Source organism: Tupaia chinensis, unplaced genomic scaffold, assembly GCF_000334495.1.
Source record: "Tupaia chinensis unplaced genomic scaffold, TupChi_1.0 Scaffold000360_1, whole genome shotgun sequence".
Classification (NCBI taxonomy): Eukaryota; Metazoa; Chordata; class Mammalia; order Scandentia; family Tupaiidae; genus Tupaia; species Tupaia belangeri.
Window position 1 is genome coordinate 2,086,899 of NW_006159856.1, and position 12,420 is coordinate 2,099,318.

The 12,420-nt window shown below is 41.5% G+C and overlaps 1 protein-coding gene across 2 annotated transcripts in view; it reads left to right on the forward strand.

Annotated features, from left to right (window-relative positions):
* FAM193A (family with sequence similarity 193 member A) overlaps window positions 1-12,420 on the forward strand; it is a 157,162-nt gene that overhangs the window by 46,483 nt on the left and 98,259 nt on the right. For both annotated transcript variants that reach the window (XM_006152917.2, XM_006152918.2), the window contains exon 5: window positions 6,140-6,264. In XM_006152917.2, coding sequence (XP_006152979.1) covers window positions 6,140-6,264 — 125 coding nt within the window. The remainder of the gene's footprint in view (window positions 1-6,139; window positions 6,265-12,420) is intronic.

Consider the following 12,420-nt stretch of genomic DNA (forward strand, 5'->3'; position numbering starts at 1 on the left):
AAAAAAAAAAAAGAGAGATAGGGCACATGAGCTCACTGGAGAGACAGTGAGACAGAAAGCTGGAAATCACCTTCCAGAGGAGATGGCCACACTGCAAGTTTCCGGGTCTGAGACTCAAACCACGCTCAGCTATGTAGGAGTCCAGTGACGCCATCTGCTCACCCCATCACTAATCAGATTTTAAGAAGAAAACTAGAATGTGAATGGATAGGATGACTGAAACATTTTCATAATTGCTCAAAAATATCAATGTTCATTTAAGAGAGCCTATCAAATTCCCGAAATAAGATAAACATAAAAATCTTTACCTTGCCGCCGGCAGGTGGTGTGGTGGATAAGGCCACTGGATTCCCACATGGCCAACAATGGTTCAAGTCCCGGACCTGGTGGTTTGCTTTCTTGTTTTCCCTTTCTCCCTCTTTCTGGCCAAATTAAAAATTAACAATAACAAATGGAATTAAATAAATAAATAATTCCTTTTTTTTTTTTTTTTTTTTGTAAAAACGTTACCCAGGGGACCAGTAGATGGCATAATTGTTATGTTGCTACATTTCCATGTAGTCGACCACGGTTTGAGTCCCAGACCTAGTGACTTAAAACTCAGACTGGGTGTGTGTACGTGCGTGCCCAAAATCCCAAGAGGAAAATGGAAGAGAAGGGATTGCAGTGTGGCCATCCACCCTGGGGGTGATTTCTCACTTTCTGTCTCTCTGTCTCTCTCTGTTTATCCAGTGAACACAGCACCCTATAACAAAAATCTTTTAAAAAAAAAAAATCTTTAGGTACAGTGACAACTGTAGAATATCTAAGAACAAAATTATTTCATAAACAAAATACATTAATTTATTTAAAATTGTTGGGTGTTTTAATTATATTATTCTGGATTACAAATACAAGCTAATAATGAATCTGTACACCCCTTACCGAGTTTCTGTGGTACACAGTTACCAGTATTTTGCCACCTTGACATCAGTAAGCCTTTTTTCTCCCTCCATTTCCTATCTACCCTCTTTTGGTTGCAGTATCTTAAAAAGGTCCCAGATGATGTACATTTTTGTCTTAGAATATTCCATTGTATATCTCTGAAAGTAGATATTTTATTGCCATACATAGTCATAATACCCATGACAATTGACAGTAATTTCTTGATATTGACTAATAAAGTTAGCATAAAAATTTCCAAAACAAAAGTTACTGAAATTTATTTTATTCATGATAGCACATGCACGGGAGAGGTATAGAGAGGGAGAGAGAAGTATTCTTGGCATGGTCTGAACAAGGCAAGAGCCTTTTCCTCAACCCATCAGGATTTGGGGCATGCGCATCTGCCATATTTGAGGTTGACTGGTTCAGGGATCTGAACCCATGATCTCAGCCAGGTGGCTTCAAACCTAGAGGTTACTTTATAGTGGTCCAAGATTACTGGTAAGGTCAAGCAGCATGCTGATTATCTCTGGAGAAAGCTGAACCTTCATTCCTACCTCAAAGAATTCCTGAAGTCCAGTATACTACAGACTGCACTACCTAAACTAGGCCCATTTATATTTTTGCAAGTCTCTTTAATATCTGGCAGTTGGGATTTCATATCTGCTTCTGTGTTCATTTTGTTGTGTAGGTTATTTTGTTGAAGTTACTGAAAATTTATCATTAAATATTTTTATTTTTCATAGCCTCTTTAGGTCTTTTTGGATATTCTTTGAGAGTATACCAAGACTTGAGAGTTTTTTAATGATTTGCAATATAGGATCTGAAACCTTATCATTGAACTTGCTGTACTCTATTCATTCAAATCCATTGGTCTAGCTGGTACTTCGAAGAGATCCTACACTCATGCATGAATTTCTAATGTCATTTGTGGGTCATTTGAAAAATATTGCATCAGTGAATTATGCAGATCTTCCTGATGTTGACCCATTTCATTATTCAAGAAAGTGAAATTTGTTAACATCACCACTGATCACATCAGAAAAGTGTGGAGCAACTTTGAGGCCCACAGTGACAATTGCAGATTTTCCAGAATTTATTTCTGCTTGGTAACTCAGATTTTATAATTAGCCACAAATAGTGTCACTTCTTTTCCTTCAAATAGCAGGTTCACTTGCTGTGCAAACTCTGCCTGATAAGTCTCTGTTAACTTCATTAGTTCCTCTCTGAACAGCACTCTCCCTTTCACCTACACACTCATTCTGCTGATTGTGCAGAATCTCTGTTGAATACTCTCAGGCATAGAAAGGTATTTTTAAAAAATGTGACTTTCCAGGGCCAGCAGGTGGCATCATGGTTATATCACTGGATTCGTACATGGCAAACCCGATGGCTTGAAACTCAAACCGGGCGCATGTGCACGCATGCCCAAGATCCTGGGACTAGAATGGAGGAGAAGGGATTGCGATGTGGCCATCTCCCCTGAGGGGTGATTTCTCATTTTCCTTCTTACTGTCTCTGTCTCTCTGACAGGCACTTGCACCTTAAGGCAGAAACTTCTTAAAAAAAAAAAAGTGACTTTCCTAGAAAATGCACTTGTGGACTTTGTTCCTCACTGCCCAGGGAATCAAACACAATAATGCAGTATTTTTCCTATTTATTTTAAATGTTAAGATAAAATTGGGGGATCAGCAGTTGGCATAATGGATATAACACTGGATTCCCGTGCAGTTGACCGTGGTTCGAGTCCTGGACCCGGTGGCTTAAACTCAATCCAGGAATGTGTGCGTGCGTGCTCAAGATCCCGAGAGGAGAACGGAGAAGGGATTGCAGCGTGGCCATCCCCCCGAGGGGTGATTTCTCATTTTCTGTCTGTCTTTCTGGCAAGTGCACGTGCCCTATAGCAAAAACTTCTCAAAAAAAAAAAAATGATAAAATTGGGTGCCAACCAATAGTGTGGTGGTTAAGGCAGTTGGATCCCACATGGCCAACTACACAATTCGAGTCCTGGACCCATCTGCTTGAATAAACATATCAGGCACGTATATGTGCATGCCAAAAATCCTGAAAGGAGAAATGAACGAAATGGGGTTGCAGCATGACTATCCCCCATGTGGGTTGCTTTCTCACAAATAAATAAATAAAACTGGATGTAGACTTAAGTTCATTTTCAGTCATCCAGGAAATATTTCATCATGCTGTAGTAATAATGAAACTTGAATTCAGATACAAAAGGACAAAGAATCTTGAATGTTTTTCTAGTCTGTTGTAAGAATATCATTTAAACACCTTCTTCTTCCAAATCCCTATACCTTTTTGTAATGGAAAGTGAGAAATAAGAATGGTTCAGATGGAAAAGCCTCAGCTCCATTCATTGACAAGCTTTTTTCTTTCTGCCTAGCTGAGGCAGTCTTTCTATAAGCAGACTTGTTGTAGAAGTTGTGACAGATATCTCATGGAGACCTCATCCCATACGTGCCCTGTTCCTGTTACTCGAGACCCTCTAAGCCACTTCTCTGCCTGTAAATAGGGGTTTGGCTTATAAATGGGGGCATTTCAGAAGGAAACTATTGAAACCATTGATGAGCTCAGTGCTGAGAGCAGTGCATAGCTGTGGTAGAACCTCAGATGTTAGCACATGTTGTTTAAGTGAATTCCTAGTTGATTTCAGGTTTTGAAATAAGCCTGCCGTTTCTCTTGCATGCCTTACCTGGAAGCATAATGTCAGATTTTAGGAAAAAATGCCGGTCCCAGCCATGATGGTACATAAATAGCCTCACTGCTTAGGAGGCTGGAAGCCACATTGGAGGCCCAGGTTTGGTTCCCAGAATAACGAACATGCCGGGTACAGTTGTGTACACCTATAATCCTGCACCTGGCATGGCGAGGCTGTGTGGAGGTCTCTACTCAAAATACCTATCTCTGCTCAAAACCCCCACTTCTCTATAAAGGGGGAAAAACACTCTTCATAAATCAGTCTTCTCCCAAATACCATTGTGAATGCGGAAAACCATAGTTATGGTTCCAGTGAGGACAGTGACATCTGGTAGAAGTGAGTTGGGATGTCTCTCTCAACAGTTAATGGAGAAGACCAGGCAACCCCTCAGCTCTTCTAGGAAACAATTCCTGAACTCTCTTGCAGCTGAACAAGGGCCTGATATCATGCTGCCTTATTTAGCTCCTGTGTTTTCTTTGTTTGGAGATGAATTGGAAGTGAGATTATTGCCTACTCTTCTATCCCTCCTGGGATTCCTGGAAAGTTAAGGATTTACTGTAGCAGGTAGTAGTCACATGTCTTCCAGCACTTCATCTGTGCCATTTTCAGTATTACAAGCATAGTCATACATAACAGCCTCTAATTCTGGGACTTAGACTGAGTGTATCAGTTGCCAGACCCTAGTTTTCTGTCATATGAAGTTTTCCTGTACTGAGTAACTACTCTGAAAGATACAGATGCTTGGGAACCAGCAGTTAGCGTAATGGCTATGTCGCTGGACTCCCACGTAGTCGACCGCGGTTCGTGTCCCGGACCCGGTGGCTTAAAACTCACGCCGGGCGCGTGTGCGTGCGTGCCCAAGATCCCGAGAGGAGAATGGAGGAGAAGGGATTGCGGCGTGACCATCCCCCCTGGGGGGTGATTTCTCGCTTTCTGTCTCTATGTCTGTCTCTGTCTGGCTGGCGAGCGCACACGCCCTACAGTGAAAATCTCTCAAAAAAAAAAAAAAAAAAAAAAGATACAGATGCTTAGTATGAAGCAGAAGTGATGACATTCTAATCTGGAATCTGTAATGTTTTGTTAAAGCATACAATGAAAAAAGGTCCCTGGAACTGTTAACAAAATTGAGCATTTGAGGTTTTCTGCACATATCATAGGTCTATTGCTGAATCTCTCTTTATGGTATAAAAGGAGGGCCATGACCAACAAAACTGGCATGCTCACAGTGTTATCACCAGTGTCCTGTCTATACCTTTTTTTTTTTTGATCAAGAAAGTGTGTACTTTCCAGAGTGCGTGTGTGTAGCCCCCTCCCCCGACTGGGATGCAGTTACAGTACTGTGCACTCTTCACTTCTCTATCCTATTGGGATTCTGGGCACATATGTACATGCTCCTGGTGTGTCCCCCAAGCTCCTGGAACTGCAGTTTAAACTTTGTTGTTGGCCACATGGTATTTGGCTCCCCCAGTCACTAGGCTTTGGGGCCAATCCTTATATCATTTTACAGATGTTTATTTTCAAGGACAAAAATTGATCATTGTACCTTGTTCTGTCAGTTCCCTATACCAAATTGGGTTATCCTGTGACAAAATAATGCAGTTTCCATGTATAGATTATTATCTCCCATCAAGTCAGTTTAGCTAACTTGTAAATATATACGGACCACTAAATCTAGTCACTGGAGTAATTCAAAACAGAGGACACATGGAATATTGGTGCCTAGTGATAAGATGGTTTCAGAATTGTCAGTTGGTTACATAGGGACATTTACCCAAAAATGTCACACAATTTGAACACAAGTAGTATACATGTAGCTTATAGATGGAAGCACAGATTCAAAAATGCATGACTATAGCAGAACTTACTAAATTGAAGAAAAGTAGTAACCCCATTAACTCCAGGGATCTTGTATTGAGGAGGTAGGGGTTTGTTGATACAACTTTCAATGGTGACTAACGTATTCCCACAATGTCTTAAGGTTGTCGTCTCAAGTAATTGATGAGTTTGCCTACACTATTAGGAAAACAAAAGATCTTACCTTTGATGGGGTGTCACGAGTGGAGGAAATTACATTTACTAGTATGGGAGTTTTCTCAGTATAAGCAAGGAAATTAGTATTTTTCAGTGTCAAAGGACTTTGTGGATTTTAACTGTTTAAGTTGTTGAACTTTCATTATTTGATGGTAAGTTACCATCAAGTATATAATTGTCCTTTATTTTCTCTGTCTTTCCTCATCTGTGTGCTCACCGGCCATCCCTTTCTTTTGTGTGTGGGTTATTTAGAAGGGAGGGTAGTTCAAGGCTTATGTCATTGTAGTCAGAGATTTGATTCATCATGTGCTTTGGAACACAGAGGGAATAAATCTTTAAAAGTAGAAAGTTCTGGGACTATGTAGAAGGTTGTGGGGAATCCTGGGAATTTTCAAGTCTTCATCAATTCACTACATCATCTACTTACTTTTTTTTTTTTTTTTTTTTTTTTTTTTTTTTTTTAACTAGGAAAATGAACATTTGAAAAAGTTCCAGGTGACATGGGAACTGCATAATAAACACCTGTTTGAAAATCTGGTCTTTTCGGAGCCACTTCTCCAGAGCAATTTGCCAGCATTGGTGTCACAGATCAGGTATTTGGTCTTCACCTGTGCACATCCCTGAGGTGCGACAGAAGGGTCTTTTCTAGTGTGTGGGAACCTGAACACCACCAAGTGTGGCAGTTCATGCAGGAAAAATAATAGGATCTAGGAAAAGACAGTTCGGGCAGAAAGCCCAAGACCTAAGGAATAATGCAATTAAACTCTAAAGTAATTAGCTCGTATAAATGCTACTAAGATTCATCACCACAGTTTCTTCATAGATTCAGAAGAACTACAGTAAGTATAGTTTTACCTTGACAAGTCTTATGCTCAGCCAGGTGGTCATGATATGGTTCATGCTGGCATTTAGGAGTAGAGGGAGGAAAGCACAGAGATGAGTATGCCTAGGAGTTCCTAGTTCCATTACTCTCTTAGGGATTAGACACACTTGGCATAGAGATGCCAGATATCTGTCAGATAATCTCTCAATACCTCAGGCTGTCTTTGTTCACACCTCGGTTCATCTCTGAGGTATAGAGTATTCATGCAGCTTCCTCACATTTGGGAGGCTGGGTTCTATAAGACAGGTATACAAAGGGCAGTTTCATGAGACGTTTGCTTGAAGTGAACTGGGGTAAGAAGATATGGATTGGGCATGTGTGTGCCCTGATATTACCATGTTCATTTATGAGACATGGCCCTCTTTTCTATGTTATTCAGCATAGCTGAGTGACCTGCATTGGATTATATATGAATTACCACAGTTTGGCAGATTGGCTATTTCATTCCTTGTTTGTTTATCACATGTTTGTTCCTTGTCTGTACATTCCCATGTTACAGATGATCCTACAATAGCCATCTTTATCTGGCCGTATTAAAATACAGTTAGAGTGACCAGTAGATGGTGTAATGGTTGCATTGCTAGACTCCCACGTAGTTGACCGTGGTTTGAGTCCTGGACCTGGTGGCTTGAAACTCAAATTGAGAGCATGTGAATGCCTGCCCAAGATCCCGAGAAGAGAATGGAGGAGAAGGGATTGCAGCGTGGCCATCCTTCTGGGGATGATTTCTCACTTTCTGTCTCTCTGTTCCTCTCCACTGAGTGCATGCATCCTATAGCAAGAAAAAAAAAAAATCTCTCTTAAAAAAAAAAAAAAACAAGGACCAGCAGTTAGCGTAATGGCTATGTTGCTGGACTCCCATGTAGTCAGTCAATTGCGGTTCATGTCTGGGACCCAGTGGCTTAAAACTCACACCGGGCGCGTGTGCGTGCGTGCCCAAGATCCCGAGAGGAGAATGGAGGAGAAGGGATTGTTGCATGATCATCCTACTCTACAGGGTGCTTTCCCACTTTTTCTCCTTCTCTTTCTGTCTCTGGTGAGCTCATGTGCCCTATAACAAAAAATGTTAAAAAAAAAAAAAAAAAGAAGAAGAAGAAAAACCCACACAAAACAGATTCACAAAGCAGAGAAACTATTTTAAAATAAATGTTATTGTTCTGTCCTATTTCACTTAAACTCCAGTGGCTGCTTTTCCTCCCATAAAACTTATGTATTGACCCACTCTTTGTTTCCTTTATCCAAATTCTATTGAAAGGGTCCTAACCGTTCTCTCTTCGCAACCTCACCTCTAGAGAAAGAGTAATTTCAAAAGCAGTTAAATGAAAAAGATTATGAAAAGATAAGAACAAAGTATAATGTGGGAGTGGCTGGCTCTCAGGTTTACTTCTGACCCAGCCCACCACAGCCTCCTCCTTGACCTTTCTTTATGTTCAGTGTCTTATGTTTGGAAGTATTCATTACATTCCATGGAAGGTACACCAAGACTTGAGTGTCCTGATTGCAACCAACCCTCAGGGAAGAAAAGGAGTTGAGTATTCAAAGTTATGAGTTTAAGATACAGAGCATGCTTTGTCCCTAGATATCTAGTTTAAATCCATCACAAGCACTTTTTCAGGGCCTGCACGGTAGTTAAATTGGCTGGATCCCACGTGGCTGTGCAATTCAAGTCCTGGACCTGACAGTTCAAACACACACTCTGTGTGTGTGTGTGTGTGTGTGTGTGTGTGTGTGTGTGTGTGTGTATGCCCAAAATCTCAAAAGAAAAATGGAGGAGAAAGGACTGAGGTGTCACCATCTCCCATGGAGAAAGGTATTTTCTCACTTTACCTCCATCTCTTTTTTTTTCTCTCTTTGTCTCATGCATCCTTTAGCAAAATTAAAACAGACCAAAAAAACCACTTTGTATTCCCTGTGTGTCTCTCATAGAAGAAATAATTAAAACTAAAAATAAATAAATAAATGCTTAGCTCAAAAAGGATGGGGTCGCATGCATGTGGTAGCACAGTGGAAACACAACATTCTGCAGCACTGGACCATGGGAAGGAAGGTCCTGAGTTTGCACAGGAGGGTCTCCCTGTACATATTGGACATAATTATACATGCCCATGATCCTTGTTGGCTGAGGCCGGGAGTGGGTCATGGCATGAAGACTGTTAGAGGTGCTTCTTTGTTTCTCTCTATCTCTGCCTTTCATGGAAGAAATACTTAAACTGTCATATAGAGTTTAGCTCAGAAATATTTTTTATAAGAAGACATGCAGGGTGGCCTTGTAGCCTGGGGTTTAAGAGAAACGAACTCCACGTGGTCAACAAACGATCCAACTCCTGGCCCCAGTGACTTGGAAAACATGCCAGGGTGTATGCATGCATGCATATCCAAAATCCTGATGGAATGGAGGAAAAGGGATTACAGTATGACCACACCCTCGCTCACTCGCTCTCTCACACACACACACACACACAAACACGCATGCACACAAAAGAAAAAAAGGCTTGAATCTTGGGGGAGGAGTTTTTAAAGTAAGATTTTAGGTTATCTGCCCCTTTTCTCCTTTTGCTGGGAGCCAGTCAATTTAATGGGCCATCAAACTATGTGTGGGTGAGTGACAGAAATCTGAATTGTATTATAAAACTCCATTTTTTTCTGTACCCTAGTCTTGGATTTTTTTTTGTTTGTTTGTTTCCTTCTTGGGAATACTGGTCAGACTCTGAAGGTTAGCTGTGTCTTACTAAGAGTATTTAATGTTGATGCTTATATTCAAGCTGCATTATTACTCCTAAATTCCAGGAACAGATGAGGGAGAGGCACAGATACAGACAGGGACAGCAGCTGGGGAGAAGGGCAAACAACATGTTCTCTGAGGGGTACTACTAACATCAGGAAAAGCAGTACCCTGTAGACTCACTTCTTGAGTCCTAGAATAATCCAGATTTGAGTTTTCAGTGCACATAAACACATTTACCTTTTTTGGGGGAGAGGCTTTTTGTTACGGGGCACGTGCGCACGCCAGAATGACAGAGAGAGACAGACAGAAAGCGAGAAATCACCCCCCTAGGAAGGATGACCACACCGCAATCCCTTCTCCTCCATTCTCCTTTCGGGATCTTGGGCACACACGCACAGGCGCCCAGCATGAGTTTAAGTTGCCAGTCCATGTGTCATAAATGACCAGCAGCTGGCGTAATGGCTACATTGCTGGACTCCCATGTACTCGACCATGGTTTGAGTCCCAGACCCAGTGACTTAAACTCATGCCGGGCACGAGTTTAAGTTTAAGTGTGTGCGTGCCCAAGATCCTGAGAGAACGGAGGAGAAGGGATTGTGGCATGGCCATGCCCCCTGGGGGTGATTTCTTGCTTTCTGTCTCTCTGTCTCTCTCTGTCTTTGTGGCGAGCGCACGTACCCTATAGCAAAAAAACTCTCAAAAAAAAAAAAATGTCATGACAAATTATATGCAGATAATTCCCCGTAAAATAATGGTACCATCTGCAGCTCACGAAATACATAATTAATACAAGGGGTTCTCAAAAGTTTATGGAAAATGTGTATTATGAAAAAACTGTGCATGGGTTGAAGTTTTTGGTTTTTCTTTATTCATGTTGCACACAGATAAAGTCATACTAACTTGTCCAAATAGGATCCAGTTTGAGGCACTACAAAAGATAAACCATGAGGGACCAGCAGTTAGTGTAATGGCTATGTCGCTGGACTCCCATGTAGCCGACTGCAGTTCAAGTCCCAGACCCAGTGGCTTAAACTTATGCTGGGCGCAAGTGCAGGTGTGCCCAAGATCCCGAGAGGAGAATGGAGGAGAAGGGATTGCAGGGTGGCCATCCCCCCTGGGGGGTGATTTCTCACTTTCTGTCTCTCTCTCTCTCTCTGTCTGTCTGGTGAGCGCACACGCCCTATAGCAAAAATCCTCTGCAGAAAGAAAAAAAAGATAAACCATGAGTTTGAAAGGAGCCCCTATCAACAATATGAATTCTACTAAAATTAAAGCAAGAATGAGCATCAAGTTTATGGTGAAGTGTGGGTAGAACACTGATGAAATCCTTGATACTTTACAGTAAGATTGTGGGGACAATACCTCAAAGAAATCAGCACTTTACAAATGAATATTTCATTATTTTTAAGTTTATTTCTTTCATAAGAAAGACAGAGTGCATGTAAAGGAGAGAGAGACTGACCCTTTCATCATGCCCTTGTCCCACTATAGTCCCCTTCTCCCAGGCCCTGTAGCCAGTCAGGATTTTAAGTGTACATGTGGTTGATATGGTCCAGGTGAACTTGGGATCTAAACCTATAGTTGGCCATGTGGCTCTCAATATTGCACACCAGTACACTACCACCTATACTACCAAGGCTAGACCTGGATAATTTCTTTTTTTTTTTGGAGAGGTTTTTGCTATAGGGTGCGTGCGCTCGCCAGACAGACAGAGAGAGACAGAGAGACAGCGAGAAATCACCCCCCAGAGGGGATGGCCATGCCGCAATCCCTTCTCCTCCATTCTCCTCTCGGGATCGTGGGCACGCACGCACACACACCGAGCGTGAGTTTAAGCCACCGGGTCCGGAACTCGAGCTGCAGTCGGCTACGTGGGAATCCAGCGAGATAGCCATTACGCTAACTGCTGGTCCCGATAATTTCTTTTTAGAAGGGATGAGACAGTACTGAAGATGACACCTGTATGTAGCAGCAGACCATTCACATTAATTTGTGTGTATGTGTGGGGGGAGAAACATTAATCATATATATGCCCTAAGAGGAGCACTGAGAACAGCAAAAATTACAGCCAGTACCATAGATGTCTCATTTGGTTCGGTTTACACAATTCTAACTAAAAAATGATAGTTTTAGCAGACTTTCTGCTCAATAGCTGCTGAAACTGTTATGATCAGATCAGCTACAAACAAGACCACAGCTTTTTTCTTTCTTTCTTTTTTTTAAGAGGTTTTTGCTATCAGGTGCGTGTACTTGCCAGAAAGAGAGAGACAGGAAGACAGAAAGTGAGAAATCACCTCCCAGGGGGATGACCACGCTGCAACCCCTTGTCCTCCATTCTCCTCTCGGAATCTCAGGCATGCACGCACACACGCACGCCTAGCGTGAGTTTAAGCCACCAGGTCCGAGACTCGAACCATGGTCGGCTACATGGGAGTCCAGCGACATAGATATTACACTAACTGCTGGTCCCAACCAGAGCTTTTAATGAAAATTTTAAACAGGTGGGATCAAGGTTCTGAAGTATCTCTTTGAAGAATTGTTATAGGAAATGAAATAAGACTTTATCAGTATGCTCCAAAGACAAAGCACAGCAAGAGCAGTGACTCTCAGTAGATAGACGTGGTCCAGCCCAACAGGTAGACTGGTCAAGAGCCAAGGTCCTAGCAACAGTTTTTTGGGATACTCAGACATCTTTTGCTTGTTGACTTCCTGGAGGACCAAAGAATGATATCATCTGCTTATTATGAGAGTGTTTTGAGAAAACTAGCTGATGTTTTAGCAAAAAGCTTCACCAGAGAGTCCTTTATTACAACAGTGCTCTTGCTCATTCTTTTTACCCAAAAGGGTCATTTTGTGAGAATTTCTGTGGGAAGGCATTTGGCACCCACCTTACAGTCCTGATTTGGCTCCTTTTGTTTCCTAATTGTATTAAAAAATCTTTGAAGGCCATCCATTTTTCTTTAGTTGATAATGAAAAAAGAACTGCACTAATATGGTTAAATTCTCGGGGCACTCAGTTCTTTAGAAATCGACTAAATGGCTGGTATCATCACTTATGAAATTTTCTTGAACTTGATGGAGCTGATATTGAGAAATAAACTAAGTATATAATTTTTTTAAAGATTTATTTATTTAACTTTG